This window comes from Nerophis ophidion, linkage group LG04, assembly GCF_033978795.1.
Source record: "Nerophis ophidion isolate RoL-2023_Sa linkage group LG04, RoL_Noph_v1.0, whole genome shotgun sequence".
NCBI lineage: Eukaryota > Metazoa > Chordata > Actinopteri > Syngnathiformes > Syngnathidae > Nerophis > Nerophis ophidion.
Window position 1 is genome coordinate 52,417,390 of NC_084614.1, and position 27,978 is coordinate 52,445,367.

Consider the following 27,978-nt stretch of genomic DNA (forward strand, 5'->3'; position numbering starts at 1 on the left):
TCATCTTCCGTATATTCAGGCTTACAAATGTAAGGTTCTGCAATTGTCCCAAAGTAGTCGTCGTTGTCTCTCATTAAGTCTACCGTGATTAGTAGTAGTTGAAGAAAACAGTGAACGTTGTGATGTGCTCTGTGAAATAAATGCTCTAGCTTAATGCTTAAAATGCCCACAATAATTTATTACATGTAATATCCAATCATTTTCTACCGCTTGTCCCTTTCGGGGTCGCTGGAGCCTCTCAGCTGCATTCGGGCAGTAGGCGGCGTACACCCTGGACTAATCTCCACCTCATCGCAGGGCCAACACAGAGACAGACAACATTCACACTCACATTCACACACTAGGGCCAATTTAGTGTTGCCAATCAACCTATCCCCAGGTGCATGTCTTTATGAATGTGCTAAATTACATATATATTTACAGCGTGTATATAAATATTTTTTGTTTTTATTAGCGCTTTATAAGTGAAAGAGATTAAATCCTCATTACCTGTATTGTTAGTCACCTAGAGCTTGTGTTTATTTATCCATTGATCTTGTCTCACATAAGGGTTGTGAAGGACATTCTAAAAAAGTGCAGTTCCCCTTTAAGGTGTGAGGTAACTACTAAGTTAAGTTGTGTGTAGTAACAGCCAAGTTAAGTTGGGTGCAGTAAATGCTGAATTAAGTTTTGTATAGTAACTGCTAAATTGGCTACCTGGCCATCATCACAGGTGGAGAAAGTCCAGGCCACAGCTTTATGACACCCCACCCAGAGTTAGCACATCAAAACAGATGTCACACACCCTTACAGGCTTGTTCAAGTCAAACTTGATGATGGGGATCTCCTTGATAGAGCACTTGTGGCACAAAAGGCGCCCACAGTGACGGCTAGAGAGAAACAAAACAAGAAGAATGATGAATAAGTAGACTAACAAAGCACAAGAAAACATGAAAGGCATGCTGCTTACCAATGATGCTTCCTTGTTGTTACACCAAACTTAGCAGCACACTCGTAGCAGTTGGAACCATCACACCAAGGAGGCTCTTTGGACAGCATATCTATGGAAACACATATAAAAAACAATCATTACTATTGGTATTTCCAATCATCTGACTATACAGTTGTGATCAAAATTATTCAACCCCCACACAATTTTGGTGGTTTAGCAAGTGGACATTTATTCCGTATTTTGTTTATAGTCATATCAAATAAAGATGTGTCAAATAGACAAATGCAACTTAAATTGTAACACTATTTTACAAAATACCAAAAAAGGACATTTTTCTTAATATCTCATTGACAAAATTATTCAACCCCCTAGTTACATGCATCTTTAGTACTTAGTAGAACACCCTTTGGCAGTAATTACATCCTTCAAACGTGATACATAACCGCCCACAAGCTTCTTGCAACGATCTACAGGTATTTTAGCCCATTCCTCTTGGGCAAAGGCCTCCAGTTCATTCATATTCTTGGGCTTGCGTGGTGCAACTGCCTTCTTCAAGTCCTACCACAGGTTTTCTATAGGATTTATGTCTGGCGACTGTGAAGGCCACTCTAGATTCTTCCAGCCCTTCTTCTGCAACCACTCTGATGTTGATTTGGAGGTATGCTTGGGATCGTTGTCCTGTTGGAAGGTCCAACGTCTCCCAAGCCTCAGCTTCGTCACTGACTTCATAACATTTGCAGCTAATATATCCTGGTAGGAAAAATATAATTCATAATGCCTTGAACGCGCTGGAGATTCCCGGTACCTGAGGCAGAGAAACAGCCCCAGATCATGATTGACCCCCCCACCATGCTTAACAGTAGGAAAGGTGTTCTTCTCTTTGTAAGCTTCATTTTTTTCTCCTCCAGACATAACGTTAATTCATAGGCCCAAAGAGTTCCACTTTTGTCTCATCACTCCATAGAACAGTTTCCCAAAACGTTTGGGGTTTGTCCAGATGATTTTTGGCATACTTGAGTCTATTTTTCTTGTGCCTGGTAGTCAGAAGTGGGGTGTGCCTGGGAGTTCTGGCATGGAAGCCTTAATCTCGTAGTGCGCGCCTTATTTTCTGGGACGAAACCTGCGTTCCCCCCTCTGCAAGGTCCTGTTGGAGTTCCTCAGCTGTTACCTGGGGGTTTTTCACCACTGTACGCACACAGCATCCTCTTTCTACCACGCCAAGGTAGTGTTTCCACTGTGCCTTTAGCTTTAAACTTGCGAATTATGCTCCAAACTGTGTCTCTTGGAATGTGTAATGTCTTTGCTATTTTCTTATATCCATATGCTTTCTAATGAAGAGAAATTACCTCCTTTCTTGACTTCTTTGACCACTCCCTGGACTTCACAATGTTGCAAATACACCATTGACCATCTACAAGAAGCTGAGCGTCACAGTCTTTTTCAATCAGTTTAATTGTTGCTCGTTATGGTTCTAATCACATCTACAGGTGTTTTCAACACCTGATTGAAAAGACCTTATTCAAATTCTGTTCTTAAGAGTTATGATCTTCAAGGAGTTGAATAATTTTGTCAATGAGATATTAAGAAAAATGTCCTTTTTTGGTATTTTGTAAAATACAGTGTTACAATTTAAGTTGCATTTGTCCATTTGACACATCTTTATTTGATATAACTATAAACAAAATACGGAATAAATATCCAACTTGCTAAAACACCAAAATTGTGTGGGGGTTGAATAATTTTGATCACAACTGTACATACAGATGATACATATTTTCACTATTGTTGATGAACGTCTTACAATAACATCTATGCACTGAAATCCAACACAGAGAAAAAAAGAAAGGTACAACTAGGAATGCACTTTATTTTTCAAGCCATTGATAACTTCCTGCTTCTTAAGACCGATACTGATAACTCATGCATACATATTTTTTTAAAGTATATTTAAGGGTAGTTTGTGCACATACGAGCTACCAAAAGGTGGAATTGACTAAGTGTACATCAGCCCTGACAAATGTCAGTATCTTTAAGATGGTAAAGGGCTGGCCGTCCAGCACCATCATTTTCATGATGACACCACAGATCACTTAGGTCGTTTCTGGCAAACTTTTAGAATGTTACAAAGGCTGCGACGACAGAAACAAGCAGAGAGCCTTTTTGCGGCTGGCTTGGTGGAAGCTTCTGCAGCAGCAGGCATCTTTGTCATCTTTCAAAACACTTTCGTAGCGATGTTATTGTTGTTCCGGTGGCTGAGAAGGTTTAATAATGAAGAAGTGTTCTGATTTTTTAACGCAATCACGGAATGTTGCAACATCTGGAGGCTCAGCTCATGTGTGAAAACAGCTATAATAAAGAACTATTGCTATCCACAAAGAAAAATATAACTAAAGATAATTAGTGGCCATTAGGGAATATATTTTTTAAACCGATACAACTTTCTGGTTCCCACCCTAATATTGATTACTTATTTTCATTAATAAAACTTCAAAAATGCAGATTTAAATGTAGTTTTTGCACACATTTCTTTGCGGCTGGCTTTGGGGCTTCTTCAGTAACAGGTGTCTTTGTAAGCTTTCAAAACCCTGTTGTAGCGATGCTGGCATGTCAGGTGGCTGATAAGGTTTGATGTGTTGAAGCACAATTTTTTTTCCTGTCTACGGAATGTTTGCAGAACATTTGCTGAAAATTGCACACAAAATGTCTGACAGCGGGCAGCACGGTGGAAGAGGAGTTAGTGCGTCTGCCTCACAATATGAATGTCCTGAGTAGTCCTGGGTTCAATCCCGGGCTCGGGATCTTTCTGTGTGGAGTTTGCAGTTCTCCCCGTGACTGCGTGGGTTCCCTCCGGGTACTCCGGCTTCCTCCCATTTCCAAAGACATGCACCTGGGGATAGGTTGATTGGCAACACTAAATTGGCCCTAGTGTGTGAATGTTGTCTGTCTAACTGTCTTGGCCCTGCGGTGTGGTGACGACTTGTCCAGGGTGTACTCCGCCTTCCGCCCGATTGTAGCTGAGATAGGCACCCGCGACCCCAAAGGGGATAAGCGGTATAAAATGGATGGATGGATGGATGTCTGACACCATGTTTGTTTACATTGATCTCATAGAAAGTTTACGACAAGAGAAAAGAGGCGATTGATTTGGTTACACTAACCCACCTACAGCATAGTATTGGTAATCTCGCTTCATTAAAACGTTTATTTTTTATCAGTTATTTGAGCCATTTCATTAATGTTATCCGATTTATGTACAAACCCCGTTTCCTTATGAGCTGGGAAATTGTGTTAGATGCAATCCATCCATCCATTTTCTACCGCTTATTCCCTTTTGGAGTCGCGGGGGGCGCTGGCGCATATCTCAGCTACAATCGCAAGTATGACAGAATACAAAAATTAGCAAATCCTTTTCAACCCATATTCAATCGAATGCACTACAAAGACAAGATATTTGATGTTCAAACTCAAACTTTTTTTTTTTTTTGCAAATAATCATTAACTTAGAATTTCATGGCTGCAACACGTGCCAAAGTAGTTGGGAAAGGGCATGTTCACCACTGTGTTACATCACCTCTTCTTTTAACAACACTCAAACGTTTGGGAACTCAGGAGACCAATTTTTGAAGCTTTTCAGGTGGAATTATTTCCCATTCTTGCTTGATGTACAGCTTAAGTTGTTCGACAGTCCGGGGTCTTTGTTGTGGTATTTTAGGCTTGATAATGCGCCACCCACGTTCAATGGGAGACAGGTCTGGACTACACGCAGGTCAGTCTTGTACCGGCACTCTTTTACTATGAAGCTGCATTGCTGTAACCTGTAGATTGGCCTTGTATTGCTGAATTAAGCAGGGGCGTCTATGATAATGTTGCTTGGATAGCAATATATGTTCCTCCAAAACCTGTATGTACCTTTCAGCATTAATGGTGCCTTCACAGATGTGTAAGTTACCCATTCCTTGGGCACTAATACACCCCCATACCATCACAGGTGCTGGCTTTTGAACTTTACGCCTATGACAATCCGGATGGCTCTTTTTCTCTTTCTTCTAGAGGACACAACGGCCACAGTTTCCAAAAATAATTTGAAATGTGGACTCATCAGACCACAGAACACTTTTCCACTTTGCATCAGTTCATCTTAGATGAGCTTGGGCCCAGTGAAGCCAGAGGCGTTTCTGGGTGTTGTTGATAAATGGCTTTTGCTTTGCATAGTAGAGTTTTGACTTGCACTTACAGATGTAGCGGCAAACTGTAGTTACTGACAGTGGTTTTCTGAAGTGTTCCTGAGCCCATGTGCTGATATCCTTTACACACCGATGTCGCTTTTTGATGCAGTACCCCCTGAGGGATTGAAGGTCTGTAATATCATCGCTTACGTGCAGAGATTTCTCCAGATTCTCTGAAACTTTTGATGATATTACGGACAGTAAATGGGGATATCACTAAAATTCCATGCAACAGCTCGTTGAGAAATGATGTTCTTAAACTGTTTGATAATTTGCTCACGCATTTGTTCACAAAGTGGTGACCCTCACCCTATCCTTGTTTGTGAATGACTGAGCATTTCACTGGAGCTGCTTTTATACCCAATCATTTCACCCACCTGTTCCCAATTAGCCTGCACACCTGTGGGATGTTCCAAATAACTGTTTGATGAGCATTCCTCAACTTTATCAGTATTTATTGCCATCTTTCCCAACTTCTTTGTCATATGTTGCCGGCATCAAATTCTAAAGTTAATGATTATTTGCACAAAAAAAAGGTTTATCAGTTTGAACATCAAATATCTTGTCTTTGTAGCATATTCAACTGAATATGGGTTGAAAATTATTTGCAAATCATTGTATTCCATTTGTATTTAAATCTAACACAATTTCCCAACTCATATGGAAACGGGGTTTGTAGCAATGACATCCTAATTCCTAATCCCATTCCCTACTATATATGATCTCATATTATATTCCAATATGAATACACCCAACATTTACCACTATAGCCCTATTTATATGTGCAAGAGTAAAACATGAACTCACCAAGAAGGCGGAAGAGCAACTGTTTAGTTGCCACTTGGTAGTTGAAAATGTTGATCCCTTGATTATTACTGACGCCCAGGCGAGCACCAGCCCTCACAATAGCACGGCACAGGTTAGCGTTCCCTTTCATATAAGCCAGGAGCAAAACTGCAAATGAAAAATGTGTTTCATTGATTTGAGCTGCAATGCCATCAAGAAAATATCATCTCAGGTTACCTGTGTTTCCTTCGTTATCCAGCTTGTCCAGAGGGTATTCAGGCATACACTCCAGGAACAACTCAGAGATAGCAGCAGCGTTCTCTTTACCATAGTGGCCTAACACGTGCATTGGTGACTGACCCCTAAATTCATCATTGTTTTAAAAAAAGGTGGGCTATGAATGCAATAAGGATATTTTTTTGGGAAATCCTTAGAAAAACAAGACATTTACCTGAGATTAAAGGCCTCCGCATCAATGTTGGACTCTGTGAGGAGCGATCTGACATTGTTAAGGCGACCCTGCATCACAGCCAGATGGAGAGCTAGCAAAGCAGAGCACAAGGAAGCCCTTTTTAACTTCTCTTTGCATTGAGACATACAGAAGAGAACATAGTGTAAACAACTTGATTGTCTTCCCACTCAAATTTTGTTGTAGAAAAATACATATACACTCTGCTGAGACGTATTATTCTTATTCAGGACTTTGTATTCAAATTTTACAAACTCTCCCTACTAGATCTGTCCCATGAAACAAGTGTACAAAAACATCATGTGGAAAACAATATGTACCGTTATTGCCATTCTCGTCCTCAGCTGCAAAGTCAATGCCATTCTCCAAGAGAACAGAGCAAATTGTGGCCAGGTCCTGCTGAGCCGCCAGATGCAGGGCAGTCTGTCGGTGCTTGGTCAGCTCATTCACTTTAGCTCCTGCAAGCAGCTGGACAGTCACAGACAAGATGCTCCATTAAACACAAGATGTGATTCTTCATCAGGCAAATTAATTAAAAAAAAACGTATGTAAATACCAGATTTCGGACAATGATCTCTGATCCGGCCTGCACAGCCAAGTGTAGTGGCGTGAGTTTAGCTGCATCCTGAACCCTGGAGTTGACGTTAGCCTTCACGCTGATGAGGAACAGTACACTTTCAATATCAGAATTTTGCACAGCCACGTGAAGGAAATTTCGCCCTTTGTTGTCAACCTAGAAAAACAAATGGAGGTGATAAGAAGGAAAGCTCCGACAACATGGAGGGTATTGGTGCTTCGATGCAGGTCTGTATGCTTAGCTTTTTCACTATGAGCACAGGTGCCCCTAAATGATTAAACTATTTAGGAGCAATACTAAATGTCCTAAATAACAAAATTGCATTCACATTCAATGTACACAGTAACATACATGTGAACTCATACACAAACACTGCTATCATAAGGCCTACTGCAACCCTAAATTAAACATCCCTGTCCCACAGCTTTTTTAATTATGTCATATGGTTCTAAGCTACACATAAAGTCACATAATATGACTGACATCAGATCTTATGCAATTACATTACAGAGTGATGTTAATAGGTTTTCAATGAAGTGGGTCCCCACTAAAAGGGGCTGTTTGCAACCTTTATGTGGATGCTTATAGTGCGCGAACTTTCCAAAGTATTTTAAGCATTTCATCCTGCCCACTTACGGATTTCAGCACGTAATTATGAAACCACACCCATATGTAACATGTGCAAGCGCATTAGCTTTGTATGTTGCTAGCTGATGATAGAAATCTGAATAGCTAACATTAACTATCATTGAATTAGGGCTGAGCGATATATCGATATACTCGATATATCGCGGGTTTGTCTCTGTACGATATAGAAAATTACTATATCGTAATATTCGAGTATACGTTCTCACGCAGTTGCTTTTAGCTGCTGGCATTACACTACAGGCTCTTCTCGATCTTTCCTGTGTCTCCTCACAGACAAGCGCACCTTCTTACACACGTCACATACTGTCACGTCATACGTCACATACGTATACGCCTTCGCGGATCAGAGAGGTAGCAGCATGGGTAACGTTAGCTGTAATGCTAGCAGAGCCATGAGAGTGGTAATACGATAGAAAAAAGGTGCGAATGAAAGAAGAATTAATTCCCAGGAAAAACAGCAGAGGGTCCATCGTCTGGTGGTGGTTTGGCTTCAAGTGGGAATAAGTCGAACAGACAACCGTAATTTGTAAAGTGTGTGCCAAAAGCGTTGCTACAAAAAGTAAAATTAATGCTAATATGTAGCATTATGTAAAAAGTCACCTGATACAGAATATAGAGTGCTTACTCCGGATGTAAACATCTTCGTTTGGTGCCACACGCCCACACCGTCAAATTACCGAGGCAAATATTTGCAGATCAACACCGTATGAAAAAAATAGTCGACAACAGAATTTAATAATGTCTGTAACCTACCACATAGCGAAGGACGAACACTATTTGATTTCCTATTACGCAGCTCATTTTTATTTGACACTTAAAATGTCTCTGAAAATCTTGCACTTTCTGGTTTGGAAATGACATGAACATTTGTGCCACTGCTTAGTAACTGTTAAATAAATACAGTTTTGGTCATTTGACTTAGTTGTGATTTCCTTCTCTGCATGAAAGTTTAAAATGAGCATATATAAATGCAGTATGAACAAGAATGTTTTAATGTAGACACATAGAATCATCATACTGCTGTGATTATATGTATCAAGTGTTAATTCAAGACCGAGGCAAAATATCGAGACATATATCGTGTATCGCGATATGGCCTAAAAAAATCAACATATTAAAAGGCCATATCGCCCAGCCCTACATTGAATATATATTCTATCCTAACAACATAAGTTGCTTCTTTTGGACTGCTTTTGTGTATGTGCACGCGCTGTATGAACGACAAGCAAATTCCTCAGACTGGGGAGCAATTTTAATTCAATAAAATTAGTAATTGTGAAAAATAGACACTTTAAAAAAAATCTGTTAAACCACTAAACATAGGTAACATAAGCTAACCTGCGGTGTTCTTGTATTTTTTGTTTGAAAATGTAACAGAGCAAGTTGCAAAACGCTGAGCCTCTTAAAAAATGTCTTTCTTTCTAGTTCTTATATTTTTATTTTTCTAAAAGTTTTGTGGAGTTCCTATATTATATGGATTAAAAATATGTTGAAAATGTATGTGAAAATTAAACAAAACTTTCACAAGCTACAAAATTCAAATGAAATAGAATTTTGTAACAACATTAATGACACCATTAAATTATTCAAATTCAAATTATTACATCTACTACAAGAAAATCTCAATAGAAGTGCTGATTTTAACACAAACAAAACATTCTTAACCATAATCAATGCTCCTGTTTTGTGGCCAGTAGTGCAAATGTTGCAGTATAGGAAACTGTCATCTGAAAAGTACAGACATTTTGCCACAGCTGAAAAAACGCAAACTTTTTTTTGGAAGAAGATGCAGAAAGTAGATACACTTATTTTGCATCAAAAGTGCATACAGGCTGTATTGAGGTACTATCACTAGTCTAATCATTAGTATTGGAAGCAGACAATACAGCTACAATACTGTGCTGACCAGTAACAGTTATCTTTTTCTTCAGGGGCATTTTTGCATTCTCCTTTTCCTGCTTACTATCTTGTCAGAAGCATGTATGCGCAGACGCTGTCCTTGCATAACAAACAGCGACCACCATTCAAAGTATTTTTCAACGTTGAATATGTATATTTTATTTCATTACAGCACGTCCCTGAAGCGTTAAAACACCATCGACATGAATGAGCACAACAACGAGGAGTAGAAACCTGGGTTTATTCACTATCAAGTTCGTATCTTTAGTTGAAATTAAATCTGTGATAACTTGCTAGGTGTTTTGGAAGCAGCTAAACTAGCATGTAACGAGAGCGGTGATACACGAGATCATGTGTGTGCTGAGCAAATGCGCAAAAGGTTGATATACCACCTGTATGGTTTGCTGACAACAATGTTTCTTTTCCCAAAATCTAACTCTAGTTTGAACCACTTTGTATTTATCATTTTATCCCTACCTGTTCAGCAGCACCTGGTTCTCTTTTGAGAATGGCCTCTGCCGCCTTGTTGTTCTTGTGCGTCATTGCACAGGCAAAGGGTGTCATTCCTTGGCGGTCACGGATGTTAAGACGGATGTCTGGATGGGAAATCAGGAGCTGAATGATAACGTTGTGCTGGCTGCTAATAGCAGCATGGATAGGAGTTCTACCCTCTGAATCCTGACAAAGTGAGACCAGATTTTAGAAAGCCCTCATTGTCATCAAATACAAGTTGGATGAGACTGACCTGAGTATTCACATTAGCTCCAAACTCCAGAAGGCACTGCACCACATCTTCCAGTCCCCAGCTGCTAGCAAGGTGGAGAGGCATTTGTCCATCTCTAGCCTCTTCTTCTCCTTCTCCATTAGGGCCGGGTCGTCGAGAGCTGTTCACGTCACAACCACTGGGTCGACAGGCAATACATTACGTTAGGGTGCATCTTGTGGAAATAAATACTCACATACAGCATGGACTTTTATACTTATAGTTCCAATTTACAAATTTTAAGGAGGAAATAAAAAAATAATATACAGAATGTCTAGAAAATGTTATGAAGGGAGTTCACTGATTTATATTATTTAACCATTCTCAGCATTTTACAAGAGTAGATAATTGATTCCTAACGTTATTAACACATTGAAGGTAATGACAAAATTATCAACACAATGTTAGCTGATATGTCAGATACCTGTTCCGAATGTTTAAGTAAGAGTGTTAATGGATGAGTTATCTACACAGTAAAGGTATTATAAGTTATCCACACAGTAAAATAAATAAGTAAGTTATCCACACAGTGAAGACATAAATTATCCACACAGCAATCCGCATAATGAAATAAATAAGTTAACATAAAGAAACTATGCAAGTTTCTACACAGGAAAATGAAATACAAAGTTAAGCAAGTTATCCAAACATTAAAGGAATATGTAAGTTATCAACACAGTAAAGGAAATAAGTAAGTCGTCTACACCAGTGTTTCTCAAAAGGGGGTACGTGTACCCCTGGGGGTACTTGAAGGTATGCCAAGGGGTACGTGAGATTTTTTAAAAATATTCTAAAAATATCATCAATTCAAAAATCCTTTCTAAATATATTTATTGAATAATACTTCAACAAAATATGAATGTAAGTACATAAACTGTGAAAAGAAATGCAACAATGCAATATTCAGTGTTGACAGCTAGATTATTTTGTGGACATGTTCCAAAAATATTTATGTTAAAAATGTCTTTTTTTGTAAAGAAATGTTTAGAATTAAGTTCATGAATCCAGATGGATCTCTATTACAATCCCCAAAGAGGGCACTTTAATTTGAGGATTACTTCTGTGTAGAAATTTGTATTTATAATTGAACCACTTGTTTATTTTTCAACAAGTTTTCAGTTATTTTTATATCTTTTTTCCAAATAGTTCAAGAAAGACCACTACAAATGAGCAATATTTTGCACTGTTATACAATTTAATACATCAGAAACTGATTACATAGTGCTGTATTTTACTTCTTTATCTCATTTTTTCAGTCAAAAATGCTTTGCTCTGATTAGGGGGTACTTGATTTTAAAAAAAGTTCACAGGGTGTACATCACTGAAAAAAGGTTGAGAACCACTGGTCTACACAATAAGAAAAATAAGTTAGTTATTCATACATTTGAATGAAATAAGTAAGTTATCCACACAGTAACAGTAATGAGGAGGTTTCAAACCTGCGAATGAGAAAGCAAGCTGAGACCTCATTGTTCTCATCAACAGCTCTGTGCAGGAGGGTCTGTTGGCAGCCAGAAGGACCTTCACTCCAACATGTTGCATCACAGCCATGACGAACCTTTAAACAGATAAAAACAGCACAAATTTAAAAATGTTTAAATTTTTTGGAAACTTCTAATTTATAATATGTTGGATTTAAAAATGTTTAAATTTTTTGGAAACTTCTAATTTATAATATGTTGGTTGATGATGTGAATACACTATTATTTTTAAATTCTTAATTTAATACAAATTCATTTTGGGATAAATGTTTTCTAGTAATACAAACCAGAAAATGAGTGCAATACATGAGGATGGAAATGTTTCTTTATAGCTTCTGTAATTGCATGTATACTGTACAATATACAAAGGATTTGCTGATCGGTATGGGCATATTTTTGTGAAAAACTACGAGATTGGTCATTAATGCCTTTTAATGGCAATCATCCATGTCGATCGTGGCTGGCTGACAAACGGCTAGCAGCTAACTATGTGTCTACACACACAATGTGGAGACAAACTCCTAAATTAATAATAATCACCTCCATTACAGCAATAAACTTCATGTATTGCTATCTTAAATATCATTATCAAGTATTAGAATGAGACTAAACATTTTACACACCTTAAGCAAACCAGATGCAGGCAGGCTAGTTAGCTTAAAACACCAAGAAATAAGTGCTTAGTAAACTTTAAAAAGTGCATTGCAGCAGAAAGTAAGCAGTTATTACACAGGAAATTAACAGGTATATTAATACGAGCTAAAGAGAAGATAACATTAAATGGTGGTGTGTCAGCATTGACAGTCATTTCACAGCACAATCGAACCAATCCATAAATTGGCGGTGTCTATGCCAAGAATAGCATCTGTAGAATTCAGTCTAAAATGAAGTCAATATATTCATTTTATAGAAATCTTTACAAACTCAGGGAATAATATCCTAGAACAGGAGGATTTCGAGGGCAAAGAACCAATTATTTAAATGAGTGGTGTTTAATTGTGTCTAGTTATGTACTATTGACTTTGTATTGCTCAAACAATTGTATGTAATAAAAGAAAATAGGAAAAAAAATTAAATACAGTGTTGATACTGTTAAAGTGATAACAGAATTCACCATACATTAAGTGAAAAATGCACCGTTAATGAATGGTATATCGGCCAATCTAAATCATGGATGATCAGTATGAGAATCAGCAGCATAAGGAGCATCCTGATAATATATTGTACTAGTGATGGGTCAGTTGCAAACGAGAGCCAGCTCTTTGAAGTGAACTACAACAATCGATTTTTTACTTTTTTTTTATTGTCTTTTTAAGCTGTATTGGTCAACATGTGTGGCTGTGGCAGCGTCTATGTGACGACACTGAGCAAGAGGGGGTTTTGGGAGGAATTATACACAATCGTATGCAGCACACACAAACAGGAGAGAGGGAGACAACACGAGCGCTAGAGGATTATACCATTTTACTGAAGATGAGTAACAGCAGGAAAAGGAGAAAGATTTCAACACATTTGTTGTTGTTGTTAAAGACTCCGGAAAGGTAGAATTTACACTTTGTAAAATAAAACTTTCATATCGAGCAGGCTCCACAAACAACCTGCACATGCATATGCAAACTAATCATTCAACAGTGCAATTAATGGAGTTAGAAAAAAGACCAGCAAGGGACTCTTAAGTGTGTCAACTGTTGCTGCTCCTATGTCTGTAGCATCAGCTGGTATATTACCACCACAGCCACCTAGTAGACCTACATCCCAGAACTCTATTAGCCTGTTTTTGGAAAAGGCCATGACCCCAGCAAAACAAACCTCAATTGATGAGACACTGGCTAAAATGATCGCGCAGGATTTCAAGTCATTTTCCATTGTGGAAGATTTTGCGTTTTGTTTTTCGCTGTACAAGGTTGCAAATAATAAGTTCTATTTCGTTGAGTGATGTTTGGTTAAATTTGTGTTTTTTCAAAAACTAAAATGTATTTATGTACATTGTACATGTTAAGTCTATTAATAAAACCATATAAATACTATTACTAACAAAAAATCTAAGGAGCCGGAACATTTTTTTTCAGTTAGCCGAGTCAAGAGCTGGCTCTCCACAAAGAGACAGAATTTTCGTCATTATACTGTACCACTGATGTACATGCATCTTACCAGCGTGGATGCAATATCTTCCAGGCCACTCTCCAAAGCCAACCACAAAGGAGTGTCGCCTTTGTCATCAACCACAGACATATCAGCTCCTCGAGTGCAAATGGCATCCACTACTAGTGGTAGCTGGTTGCTGATGGCCAACTGCAGTGCAGTTTGACCCTCCAAAGTACTGACAAGGAAATGTACATAAATGTTTGTTTCAAATATATTGCAAAGTCAAATAAAAGACAGTGGATAAACTTGTTTTTGACCAATAATCTAATTTTCTTCTGACTCTTGAAAGTAGCATTTCAGCTTTTTGTTCAAAACTTGTAAAGTTTATCCAGTCTCATCTGGGTTTATTTTGAAGTGAAATTTGCCAGCGAGCACATCCAGAGTCTCCTTACTAATCTTTGCACAGACATTTGCATTGTGTGGCATCCGTACAATGTCACAATTAATATGTGTTTATGCAGGATTAACAATAATGTTTTGAGATCAATCGCAATGATAAACCCATTAGCTTTGACAGACCTATTTAAAAGACAAACACCCAAACGTAGATAGAATGAAAAGTTCGATGAATGCATCAGAATGTTTAGACTGTTACCGAACGTTGATGTCTGCCTGGTGCTCAAGAAGGAAAAGGGCACCCTTGCTGTCCTGTCTCTGTATGGCCATGTGAAGCAGGGTTTGTCCATTGGACATGGTGTCATTGATAGAAGCTCCTGAGCCCAGAAGCTGAGCTGCTATGGTGTGCATACCTGACAGCGGAATGGCAAAGTGAGGCCTCACAATGCAGACTTACAAACCATAGAACTGTGCTACAGTATTTACTTGTAAGGACGCTACCATGTACCTGTCCATAGAGCCAGGCCCAATACTGTCTGGTCCACAGAATCCTTGAGACTAAAGTCTGGAATGATCTGGAAATTGTTTGAGGCATGTAGTGCATTTGCTGCAATACAGATATGAAGAATACACAAGTTGTTTCACTGATACATAGACATCAAAAGTAAATAAAAGCCTATACCTTTTTGCTCGAGGATGACAGAGACCACATCTGAATGGTTGTGAGCAATTGCCATGTGGAGGGGGGTCTGCATAGCCACACCAACGGTGTCGTCAGGCAGAGACTTTTGGGTCTGCAGGTTAGGGTTCGCTCCCTGCTGTAGCAGCTCTGCTGTCAGGCTAGCCAAGCCACTGCGGCAGGCTGTATGAAGAGAGCTTTCACCCTGAAATGATTTACATAATCACATTTACAGCATGATTACAATAACTCCACATTTTATTCTAGGAACAAATAAACTGTTCTAGTCTACCGAGACATGTGTCACACAAAATGTTACGTTTTGCTGTGATAATATTGTTTAACTCCTTACATTGGACTACATCTGTCCGTTTAATGTGGGGCGCACACACCGCACAGTGAGCTAACGTTACGCTAAAAGCTAATTAGCTCTTACCTCAAGGACCGCAAGCGAGCTGAGCTGCCGCTTATAATTCTAAAAGGTCAACGGGCTCATAGTGACGTTGAGTTGGAGAGGTGTTTATTATAAATTGGGGAGAGTCCGGTGCCTTATGCTCACCCGCTAAACACCTATCTGCTCACCACACCGCTGATTGACAGCTGATTGGCTGTTACTTGTGCTCTGAATATGCACTGCTGATTGGCTATTACATGCACTCTGAATACGCACTGCTAATTGACTGTTACCGCTCTGCGTGTAACCAATCAGATGGTTCTGTGGGTGAGACAATCCTAGGTGCTGCAGAGACGTACTGACAGAGGCAGAACGAAGCGTAGCAGCTTGTTAAGACGTTAGTTTAGGCAGTGGCTCTTTGTTGTTAACAACAAAGCGCTGCGGGAAACCCTGGTGTGTGTTCAGAGTAGCAAAAAGCCCTCCAAGTGACATGTAGTCCAAACACCGTTGCGCCTCTAGCAATGCCTACCCCCTTTTGTCTGCACATTGCACAGAAGAAAAAAATGCAACGAGGACATTATTTGATTTTATGTTCAGCACTAGCATAGAGGTTGAAACAATTTAAATCTACATTCCAATCTGTTGAATTCTCCTGCTGAGAAAAGGCATCCCACAACCCCCAATCCACCTCAAGTTGTGCAGCCTGAGCTAATTTATGCTGACTGAACTTTTTGGCCTAACAGGGAATTGAAATATACCTGACGAGTTATTCAACAGAAAAAATATTATTGTATTAATATTTTGAATCACACCTTATATCTACTGTACATGTTTGCTCTGATTCAACTACTCAGATTTACCATGTACTGAAACCTGAACACAATTTTGACCTTTTTTTCCACGAAATAAGTTGTACAAAAATAAGTTTAATCCTACATTTATGGTTACAAATGTATTTTGTTTTCCCTGAAATTATCATTGAACTTGTTTTGTGGTGCTTTGTTATTTTACACCACCTCAAATTCAAACTGCACTTTAATGTCTTTTCATTAAATACACGTTATTTGATCTTGAAAAATTCAGGAATTTAGGTCACTGCTTGCCATTATGGTGTGATGATGGGTCCTGCAGGCAAACCACTGGTGAGAATCACTGGTGTTACGAGTCGTCAAGGAATAAGAAACAATTTACCATTTAAAAGTGTTGTATTTAGTAACTTCCAACTTTAAAAAAGTCCTATAGTATCCAGTACACGGGTTACACTTTTACTGAAAATGTTTCTGATTTTACTGACAAACAAAATAAAGCAATCATTTTGATAGGCAGGAAAAAAAATACAGAAAAACTGTGGCCCAAAAAGTGAGGTACCGACCAGACAATGTGTGTGTGTTTAGTTATGTTTTACGCACCCATTTGTTAACATGATTGACCTTTGCCCCATGAGTGGCTAAGAATAGAGCAGCTTCCTCATTGGCTGCACAAGCTGCTCTTTGCATTAGACAGTTTCCTGCAAATGAAAAGAATATAACAGCTGATGAAAACGCAATATAACCATAACGTATTAGAAAGTGATGCACACCTGTTGACATATCAGGTGCATCAGCATTGCTCCCCCTTTGGATTAGCTGTGATGCAAAGCTATTTTCATCAAATGAGGTGCCGTTGACCACTGGACCGTCATTGTGGAATGGATTGACAGAAGTGTCTGAAGAGACGGTGATGTATTGCAAAGCCAGCCACAGAGCTGTGCTGCCCTCGTGGTCTTTAAGTTCTAGGTCCAGACTGAGAACATTGATTGGATAAAGGATCATTTTTATTCATTTGACATTTATGCTGAGTGAGAAATCAACTAAAATATGCGTGAGCTCCTTAGTCATAATGGCATGAACATTTTTATGTGATATGTGCTAGTGTCGAAAAATGTAACTTACTGTTTGCACTGTAGTAGCTGCATGAACACCGGCTCATTCCCTGAAGCCACTGCTTCATGCAAAGGAGTTCTGACAAAAGAAAGAAAACACTAAAATTAAACTCTACCGACTGTACTATTCACATGTTTATAACTTTAGAGATTCTTGACTGTCAATTTTACCATACATGCAAAACTTCTTGAAGAATAAAGATAATAATTAGATATAAATAAAGAAGTGATACACCAAAATTTCAACCACTAAAAAATGCCAAAAATTACCTTTTCAACTTTCGGATAACATACTTTCATCAGCAAAACAGCACGGCCAAAACAGGATGTTGTGATGACAAAAGCAAGAAGCACGCACTTGTCTGGAGCAAATACAAACCCCGTTTCCATATGAGTTGGGAAATTGTGATAGATGTAAATATAAACAGAATACAATGATTTGCAAATCATTTTCAACCCATATTTAGTTGAATATGCTACAAAGACAACATATTTGATGTTCAAACTGATAAACATTTTTTTTTGCAAATAATCATTAACTTTATAATTTGATGCCAGCAACACGTGACAAAGAAGTTAGTAAAAGTGGCAATAAATACTGATAAAATTGAGGAATGCTCATCAAACACTTATTTGAAACATCCCACAGGTGTGCAGGCTAATTGGGAACAGGTGGGTGCAATGATTGGGTATAAAAACAGCTTCGCAAAAAATGCTCAGTCTTTCACAACAAAGGATGGGGCGAGGTACACCCCTTTGTCCAAAAGTGCGTGAGCAAATAGTCAAACAGTTTAAGAACGTTTCTCAAAATGCAATTGTTAGAAATTTAGGGATTTCAACATCTACGGTCCATAATATCATCAAAAGGTTCAGAGAATCTGGAGGAATCACTCCACGTAAGCGGCATGGCCCGAAACCAACATTGAATGACCGTGACCTTCAAACCCTCAGACGGCACTGTATCAAAAACCGACATCAATCTCTAAAGGATATCACCACATAGGCTCAGGACCATTTCAGAAAACCACTGTAACTAAATACAGTTCGTCGCTACAGCTGTAAGTGCAAGTTAAAGCTCGACTATGCAAAGCGAAAGCCATTTATGAACAACATCCACAAACGCCATCGGCTTCTCTGGGCCCGAGATCATCTAAGATGGACTGATGCAAAGTGGAAAAGTGTTCTGCGGTCTGACCAGTCCACATTTCAAATTGTGTTTTGGAAAGATTCGACATCATGTCATCCAGACCAAAGGGGAAGCGAACCATCCAGACTGTAATCGACGCAAAGTTCAAAAGCCAGCATCTGTGATGGTATGGGGGTACATTAGTGTCCAAGGCATTTGTGAAGGCACCATTAATGCTGAAAGGTACATACAGGTTTTGGAACAACATATGCTGCCATCTAAGCGCCATCTTTTTCATGGACGCCCCTGCTTATTTCAGCAAGACATTGCCAAGCCACATTTAGCACGTGTTACAACAACGTGGCTTCGTAAAAAAAAAAAAAAAAAGAGTGCGGGTACTTTCCTGGCCCGCCTGCAGTCCAGACCTGTCTCCCATCGAAAATATGTGGCGCATTATGAAGCGTAAAATACGACAGCGGAGACCCCGGACTGTTGAACGACTGAAGCTCTACATAAAACAAGAATGGGAAAGAATTCCACTTCAAAAGTCAATTAGTTTCCTTAGTTCCCAAACGTTTGAGTGTTGTTAAAAGAAAAGGTGATGTAACACAGTGGTGAACATGCCCTTTCCCAACTACTTTGGCACGTGTGGCAGCCATGAAATTCTAAGTTAATTATTATTTGCAAAAAAAAAAATAAAGTTTGTGAGTTTGAACATCAAATATCTTGTCTTTGTAGTGCATTCAATTGAATATGGGTTGAAAAGGATTTGCAAATCATTGTATTCCGTTAATATTTACATCTAACACAATTTCCCAACTCATATGGAAATGGGTTTTGTACAACGTGTCTGCCATTTGGTCGAAATTCAATATATTCAAGAAAGAACTCAGGACAGCAATTTACAAGGCAATATTAAGTGGACATTGTCAGCGGGAAGCGCAGCTGATCAGCGGGAAGCGCAGCTGAAGCAGCAGCATTCGCTGTTCATCGATAACATCATAGAGCGGCAGAGATCAAGAGTCTTAAAACACGAGTAGTCTCCGGCCAAGAATTTTCATTTGGGTGCATCCCTAAAATAAAGTATGCAACTAACCTGCCCTTGCTGTTCTGCATGTTGGGGTTGGCTCCAGCTTTGAGCAGAGCTTCTGCAATGTGTGCCATGCCACTCATCACATCGGCAGAGTGCTTCTTGGGGCTAAAAGAACAAACCAGGTGAAGAGGAGTTTCCACCGCGCCCACAGTGGCAGCATTGACCTGAGCTGAGTGACGAATTAAGAAGATGGAGGCAAATTCATCACCTGGGGGAAAAAAACGATAGAAAAGATGTTTATCAGCAGCAATTAGTTTAGAAAAAAGATATCCTGTTGGTCATTTATTTTCCGATTTAATACGTCTGGTGATACAAAATTGAAGTAGTAACTTCTAACCTCTTTGGATGGCCTTATGCAGAAGGCTCCATCCGCTTTGGTCTACCATATCAACATCGGCTTTGTTGTTCACTAGAGTAGTTGCGATACTTTCCAACTTCCGAGAGAGCGCCAGGTCGAGAGCCAGGTCGCCATTGTTGTCAACTTCATTCAGCTTGCCAGGCAACTAAGAACAGACAAAATATGTATTAGAGCTCAATGGGAAACTTATTACACAATTAGTAACTGTTAGCAACAGACCTACCTGAGAGTCCATCTCAATGAGAAAGAGGAAAACCACATCTTCTCGCTCAACGTTGATGGCTTTGTGGAGAGGGTAGTCCGTTTTAGACTTGATCATCTTGTACAAAAGCTGCGCACTCATGGTGCTGAAATCATCTTTTCTCAGATCATCCTGACACAGACAAGAGATAAGCAATTACTGTACCTGCTTGCAAAAATATAATTGTGAAGCTGTGTTAATGATCAAATCTGTGTTATGGCTCAAAGAAGTGAAGGTGATTATATTTATATGGCGTTTTTTTCTTCTCTAGAGATTTAAAGTGCTGTTTATAGAGAGACCTGTTATCTACATGTTAAAGCTACATTTAAACCAATGTGGGTGGCACTGGGAGCAGGTGTGTAGTGTCTTGCCCACGGACACAACAGCAGTGACTAGGATGGCGGAAGCGGGAATTGAACCTGGAACCCCCGAAGTTGTTGGCACGGCCGCTCTACTAACCGAACCAAGCCACATCAGCGAGCATGAATAATTATTAAAAAAGACAAGTATGCACAGGGTATGAAAACTGGAGCCTTTTCTGGCTTTTTTGCTTTGACGGGTCTGAAAATAAACTACGTCTCACGGAATCCCCTGTGGGACCGCAATTTGGGGGTGTGGAGCGCCGTAAAGGGGAGAAAAAGACGAAAAAGGAAGTGAAGTGTGTTCCGTTTCAGAATTGATAAGAGGATTTTTTTTTTTTTTTCAAAATCTGTCCATATCTGATTAGTTATGTTGCTAACAAACAGACAAACAACCCTGGCGAAAACATAACTTCTGTGGCGGAAGTAATAAAGAGTCTGAGTCCGGAACGCTTGAGACTGTCAAGGCGCACCGTGGCGAGGGGAAGGCACCTGCTGCACACAATAGCTTTTTAATGAATCAATCAATCTTTATTTATAAATTCCTATTTCCCACATAAAAGAAATACAACACAAAGTACTTTACAGACTTAAAAACAATACCCCGATGACCCACATCTACCATGCGCACGCACAAAAGTTTGTGTACAAAGTATTTATTATTTTCTTGTTTTACTACTTTACGTTCAAGCTACAGTAGCTTGGCGCTGTGATTGGCATGTTCTCCTCTCCTTTTTCGTGTGTGTCCATGCGAGACCTGCATTTTAGAACTGTCTGCATTATCGTACTTAACTTTGTAAATAATTCATATTTGGACGACAGTCTACGTGCTCATCGTAATGCATTGGAAAATTGATCATTTTTATTGCAAACTACTTTAAATGACTTTTCTGTTGTAAATGTGCCTTCTATACTGTATATGCATAATGTACATGCATGCATCTACATAGAATGTTGGCAATACGGAAGAGTACTGTAGAACTGTGCGTGTGGAACTCACCCAGTGACTGGCTATTATCTCCCCACAGTAGTTCATGAGTGTTGTGGCTTTTAGTTCCTCAGCTGTTTGGTAGAAGCTAATGCAGTTCCTGACATTTACGGAGGACATGACACCTTTTTCACACCTAAACACACACATAGTCACCTACATATGTTGGACTCATCAAATGACAACACTGAGTTTAGTTGGAAACAGAAGAATTGCATTGCCTGTCATGAAGCTTATTGTTTACATTTGAAGTAACTCTTAAGATACAGTGCAGTTGTACACATCGTATTATTGTGATGTGAGCAGGGAATACTGGAAGTTATAGTCAACAACTTTAAAAAAAAGTATAACGAGAATCAACATGGGAGAAAAAAAGGAAAGGTTTTCCCCAGATTGCCAACATACCTGTGGGTGCGTGGCTAGAGGTGTGGTAGGGAGGGGCAATTATACAACTTATTTGAGATCATCAAATAAGTTGCAAATTGAGATGATGCATATTTTTTTTAAAAAAGGCATTAAAAATGTGAATATATACCTAACAAAATCTGTCTTATTAATTATTAGTGACAATGATTTTTATATTACATGGTTTTGCTAATTTTTTCAATTGTTGCTGTTTATTTTACAATGTACTATGTTGAGAATGTTTCTAGGGAGTTCTCTAATCCTTCTAGGGACTTTTTTTATTTATTTAATTAAAAACGACTAGAAACATATCTAGCATGTTACTGGAGACTGTACCCGTGGTTAGAGAGTCTTTACTTCTGCCGTTTGATGTCCATGACATATAGCGAGAGCTTCACCAGCCTGACGTCACCCTTGCGTGCAATGCTGCTCCAGTAGGATTTTCTCTCTTTAAACCCTTAATTGTCTTTTAATATGTGTACATTATATATACATACATACATATCTCTATCTATGTCTACCACTTGTGCAGATAATTGTTTTCATGCTCGATTAACGTATTCGAACATCGGCCCACTCTATAATTTTGGGGAAAAAGTAATGACGTCCAGTTACTGATGAAAACAATATGAAAAATAATATGGAGTGCCATCTCCGGGTTGGGGAGGAGACCCTGCCCCAAGTGGAGGAGTTCAAGTACCTAGGAGTCTTGTTCACGAGTGGGGGAAGAGTGGATCGTGAGATCGACAGGCGGATCGGTGCGGCGTCTTCAGTAATGCGGACGTTGTATCGATCCGTTGTGGTGAAGAAGGAGCTGAGCCGGAAGGCAAAGCTCTCAATTTACCGGTCGATCTACGTTCCCATCCTCACCTATGGTCATGAGCTTTGGGTCATGACCGAAAGGATAAGATCACGGGTACAAGCGGCCGAAATGAGTTTCCTCCGCCGGGTGGTGGGTCTCTCCCTTAGAGATAGGGTGAGAAGCTCTGCCATCCGGGAGGAGCTCAACGTAAAGCCGCTGCTCCTCCACATCGAGAGGAGCCAGATGAGGTGGTTCGGGCATCTGGTCAGGATGCCACCCGAACGCCTCCCTAGGGATGTGTTTAGGGCACGTCCAGCTGGTAGGAGGCCACGGGGAAGACCCAGGACACGTTGGAAAGACTATGTCTCCCGGCTGGCCTGGGAACGCCTCGGGATCCCCCGGGAAGAGCTAGACGAAGTGGCTGGAGATAGGGAAGTCTGGGCTTCCCTGCTTAGGCTGCTGCCCCCGCGACCCGACCTCGGATAAGCGGAAGATGATGGATGGATGGATGGAATAATTATGATGGATGAGATTTATATGGCACTTTCCTATCAACTACAGTCTCAAAGTGCTCACAGAGAAGTGAGAACCCATCATTCATTCACTCCACATTCACACTTGGTGGTGGTAAGCTACATTTTTAGCCATAGCTGCCGTGAGGTAAACTGACGGAAGTGTGGCTGCCAATCTGCGCATACAGCCCCTTCGACCACCACCTATCATTCATTCACCAGTGTGAGCGGCACTAGGTTTAATACTATGAGCAGGCCTGCCACTGCCCTCTGGAGCCCACATCGGGTAATTTCAGTTCACTACAAAATATTACCATCACTATGGTATATTCTTTTATAACCTCTTCTGATTGATAGTAGCAATTGAAGAATGTTTAACAGGCTGAATATTACATGTTATTAATAAGTAGGTAAAGAAGTTTAAAACATTGTCATTCAGCAATATGAATTCCATTAACTTGCTATACCGTGCAGAGGTTTGGGGCAATAATTACATAAGCAGAAAGCAATAAGGGTCATTCATAAGGATTACACAAATATTTTTTTTCTTACAATGAAAAATATTGACATTAAAAAGATCTTGTGTAACTAAAAACAGTACGAATTACATTTAAAGCAAAAAAAAGTCTCAAGCGAGTAAAGTGGGTAAAACATTATGTATAATGTATTTTATTAAGACCGGTAATTTATCATTTTATATAACAATATTAATAATGATAAGAAAGCTAGTTATATGATTTATAAGACGTATGAGTAAATGTTTTCACCTCTTCCCACTCCTTTTTGGATTTGAAAAAAACCTAACCATTATCCATCCATTTCTACCGCTTATTCCCTTTTGGGGTCGCGGGGGTGCTGGCACCTATTGTTTAATTGTTTTATGTTTTCATTGTGAAATATGTGTTTATATTTCTTTACATCAGAATAAATTACTTCAAATTATGAACTAATAACTTAATTATAATTTAATTACAATTAAATAATCTTGTTATCAACATTATTTCCGTTTTTCTATTATTTTCTCTTTTGCTTTGTTTTTAACATGTCCAAAATAAACAGCTACTACTATTTTGTACAACCTGTAAAGTACAACATATCAGAAACATTTAATCATTAAGAAAAAATATCACTTAACATCTTGAACAATCAAGGCATGATTGTAACAATCCACATACCGGGTTATTATTGCATGAAACTGCTATCTAAACATGGACGTATAGCTCCTCTCCTCTAAATGCAATTGCTCCTAAAGCAGAAATAACAATTCTGTTTTCCTAAAAAAAAGAAAATTTGGCAAGACACCAAGGCAATGCAAGTATTCTTTTAAATTCTCTTTAAAAACGTGTTTATATCCTTTGCGTGATGTGCCGTTTCAAAAAGCATACAGTTTAAAAACATTTCATTCAAGCAAATTATGGTCCAGTCATGGTATTTAAAACCAAAAACACAATTTTTCGTAATTGATATCTTTCTGCGATTAATTTAATACGATTACCGTATTTCCTTGAATCGCCGCAGGCCTGTAATATGCGCCTGCCTTGAATTACTGCCGGGTCAAACACGCACCCCAAATTAATAAGCACATGCTTACTTTTACCGCCGGGGCAATTTCGTGACGTCACGAGTGACGCCTCCCCTGTCGACTTTTTCCAAAAGGGCGCAGGAGGTTTTTTTGCTTTTACTATGTGTAAACCAGGGGTCTTGTTCCACAGCCATACAGATCACACTAATGGTTGTGATATAAACAACTTTAACACTTACTAATATGCGCCACACTCTGTGAACCAACACCAAACACATTTCTGGAGAACATGGGCTCTGCAACACATTATAAACGCGACATAACACTCACCCAGAATGCAATGCATCCATGACTCTTGGCTATATTATACACCCGCTAGGACCAAACCCCCCCCCCCCCACCCCACCGTACATTGGTTGAGGTGGGCGGGGTTGGGGGCGCGTGTATAATATAGCCAAGAGTCATGGATGCATGGCATTATAGGTAATTCTTATGTTGCGTTTATAATGTGTTACAGAGCCAATGTGCTCCAGAAATGTGTTTGGTGTGGGTTCACAGAGTGTGGCGCATATTAGTACGTGTTACAGTTGTTTATATCACAACCATCAGCGTAAAAGGTATGGCTGTTGACCAAGTATGCATTGCAATCTCGTATGAAAAGCAGCGAAATGCATGCGTCAGGCCGGCATGCAGATAGCATGGTGCAAAGGTGGGAGCGATGACATGTTGTAGAGCAGTGGTCCCTAACCACCGGGCCGCAGCCGCAGAATAATTTTTTATTAATTTTTTCTTTTATCACACTCAATTTTTTACTGCATGCCATTGGTAAGCGCAGGGGTGAGAAGAGGTTTTCAAATTATTAGCGTCTGCTTACTTTTACCGCATGCCTAGAATAAGCACAGGAGTGAGAAGAGGTTTTAAATTAATTAGCGTCCCGGCGGCTATTCAAGGAAATACAGTAATCACAAATAAATATTTCAATCGTTTGACAGCCCAAACACACAAACTATGGCTGTCAAAGTTAACGATATAACGCGTTAACTATAAATTTCCAATAATGGCACAACAGTTTTTTTAATGGCTGATTCCGCACACGTGCCCTTTCTCGATGCTAGGCCCGTGCCGTAGCGAGGGAAACTCTGCTGCAGTTCACTTGCTATTGATGAGCCACAAGCGGGCAGAAATGGATAAAAGGAAAGGCTACCATATGTAAATATCAGGTTCAAAGACATGACAAGTTGTTCTCCTGACAAGAAAGGACTATATCACAGTGAGAAGAGACGACTTCCCTGCAGATGTCCATCTTCAAATGCCCGCTGCACTTGAGGTTTGTTCAGCGTGGGTGGGGCTTCACTTCCATGTTCAGATTACGCTTAAGGTGCAGTGATACCATAACATTTAAGATTGTTACTGTGACTGATTTAGTAAGTAAGACAACATAAAAGCTCAACAGAAACAAGAGGCGGTTGACGGGAAGTCGAAAGGAGACTTTTTTTCAAAAAGTCGATTCAACATCAAAACATTTCAAGTCACTTTCTTAAACCAATCACAAAATAAACGCGCTACGCTATACATCCGGTTTAACTACACTCCGGGTTTCCCCTTAATGTATTTGATGGTGGCGGATCTTTACGCACGGGGTTGTTTGGAGCGGAGGCATCCTGTCTGCTCTGTGGACGTACTTTAATACATTCGGGATCTATGCGCTCACTGCCATCTACACAATTTAAGATGTCACTGGTGGCTTTTAATGAGAGAAAGGCTTTCAGCAACGCAAACCAAGTGTGACGTCAGGATCTCTGAACCTCGCTTTTCGTCACCGAGAAGACGCGACAGAAGTATCTGAACAGATTCTCTAAACATGAGCACGGTCTCCAATAACACTACAAAGATGCTAGATATGGTGCCAGTAGATTTTATTTAAGTAAGAGGGACAAAAAGGGTTGGAAAAATCTATCCATTCATCGCGGATCTGCTTGTCCCTCTCGGGGTCGCAAAGGGTGCTGGGGCTTATCCCAGCTGCATTTTGGCAGAAGGCGGGGTACACCCTGGACAAGTCACCAGCTCATGGCAGGGCTAACACAGATAGACGGACAACGTTCACACACCACGGCCAATTTAGTGTTGCCAATCAACCTATCCCCGAGTGCATGTATTTGGAGGCGGGAGGAAGCCGAAGGACCCGGAAGGAACCCACGCAGTCATGGGGAGAACATGCAACCTCTACACAGAAAACCCAGAGCCCGGAGATCGCACCCAAGACCTTCTTATTGTGAGGCACACGCACTAACCCGTTTCACCGTGCTGCCGGATTGGACAAATTAAAAAAAAAAAATAATAATATTTATTCTCAACAAACTGCAATGTTCTATAAAAAGAAAACATTTTAAAATCTATAATTAAAAAAAAACGATAAGAAAAATATATGTTAATACTATAATTAATGATAAAGGATTTGTTTTAAATGTATAGTCACATTTTTGGGCCTTTTTAAAGAATATATGTATAATAGCAAATCATGTGAAAATGTCATATTGACCATGCCCCGACTACCACAGGTATTTTAAAAATTTAGGGGAAACCTAACAAAATAAAAATATCTCACATTACGATCATGCTTTTTCAGAGATGTTTTGTAATGTCATCTGTGATATTTGCACCTAAAAAAATGCTACTACATCAGTTGAGGAATATGGGGGTGAGTGGATTTTTTTCTGGCTGGCTGAAATATTGTGTAAATTATTTTATAACATGTTCTGGTCGAGTCTTCAATTACAGAATGATTAGCAGGCTGAATAATACATTTTATTAATTTTTTACAGAAGGTTAAAACTGCCATGCAGCACTATGAAGACCAATAACTTGTACAACATGGACAGAATATCAGAAGCATTTAATCAGGTAGAAATATCACAGATTACAGCTGGGAAAGGAGATATAGGTAGATTATATATATATATATATATATATATATATATATATATATATATATATATATATATATATATATATATACATATATACATACATACATACACACACACATGCATACATATATATATATATATATATATATAGATCTAGAGATTGATAGATACAAACCCTGTTTCCATATGAGTTGGGAAATTGTGTTAAATTTAATAGATAAAATGATTTGCAAATCCTTTCAACCCATATTCAATTGAATGCACTACAAAAACAAGATATTTGATGTTCAAACTCATAAACTTTATTTTTTGGGAGGAAACAATAATTAACTTAGAATTTCATGGCTGCAACACATGCCAAAGTAGTTCGGAAAGGGCATGTTCACCACT

At 39.3% G+C, this 27,978-nt stretch overlaps 1 protein-coding gene across 2 annotated transcripts in view; it reads right to left on the reverse strand.

Annotated features, from left to right (window-relative positions):
* Positions 1 to 85: 85 nt before the first annotated feature.
* ankfy1 (ankyrin repeat and FYVE domain containing 1) overlaps positions 86 to 27,978 on the reverse strand; it is a 34,526-nt gene continuing 6,633 nt past the window's right edge. For both annotated transcript variants that reach the window (XM_061898290.1, XM_061898291.1), the window contains 21 exons: positions 21,433 to 21,556; positions 20,056 to 20,205; positions 19,812 to 19,977; positions 19,478 to 19,682; positions 17,266 to 17,334; positions 16,914 to 17,116; positions 16,744 to 16,841; positions 14,944 to 15,145; positions 14,770 to 14,868; positions 14,521 to 14,674; positions 13,932 to 14,100; positions 11,739 to 11,857; positions 10,282 to 10,438; positions 10,014 to 10,214; positions 6,969 to 7,145; positions 6,733 to 6,880; positions 6,395 to 6,485; positions 6,181 to 6,305; positions 5,965 to 6,111; positions 950 to 1,040; positions 86 to 869 (listed from right to left, as the gene is read on the reverse strand). In XM_061898290.1, coding sequence (XP_061754274.1) covers positions 737 to 869; positions 950 to 1,040; positions 5,965 to 6,111; positions 6,181 to 6,305; positions 6,395 to 6,485; positions 6,733 to 6,880; positions 6,969 to 7,145; positions 10,014 to 10,214; positions 10,282 to 10,438; positions 11,739 to 11,857; positions 13,932 to 14,100; positions 14,521 to 14,674; positions 14,770 to 14,868; positions 14,944 to 15,145; positions 16,744 to 16,841; positions 16,914 to 17,116; positions 17,266 to 17,334; positions 19,478 to 19,682; positions 19,812 to 19,977; positions 20,056 to 20,205; positions 21,433 to 21,556 — 3,028 coding nt within the window. In that variant the 3' untranslated portion in view covers positions 86 to 736. The remainder of the gene's footprint in view (positions 870 to 949; positions 1,041 to 5,964; positions 6,112 to 6,180; positions 6,306 to 6,394; positions 6,486 to 6,732; positions 6,881 to 6,968; positions 7,146 to 10,013; positions 10,215 to 10,281; positions 10,439 to 11,738; positions 11,858 to 13,931; positions 14,101 to 14,520; positions 14,675 to 14,769; positions 14,869 to 14,943; positions 15,146 to 16,743; positions 16,842 to 16,913; positions 17,117 to 17,265; positions 17,335 to 19,477; positions 19,683 to 19,811; positions 19,978 to 20,055; positions 20,206 to 21,432; positions 21,557 to 27,978) is intronic.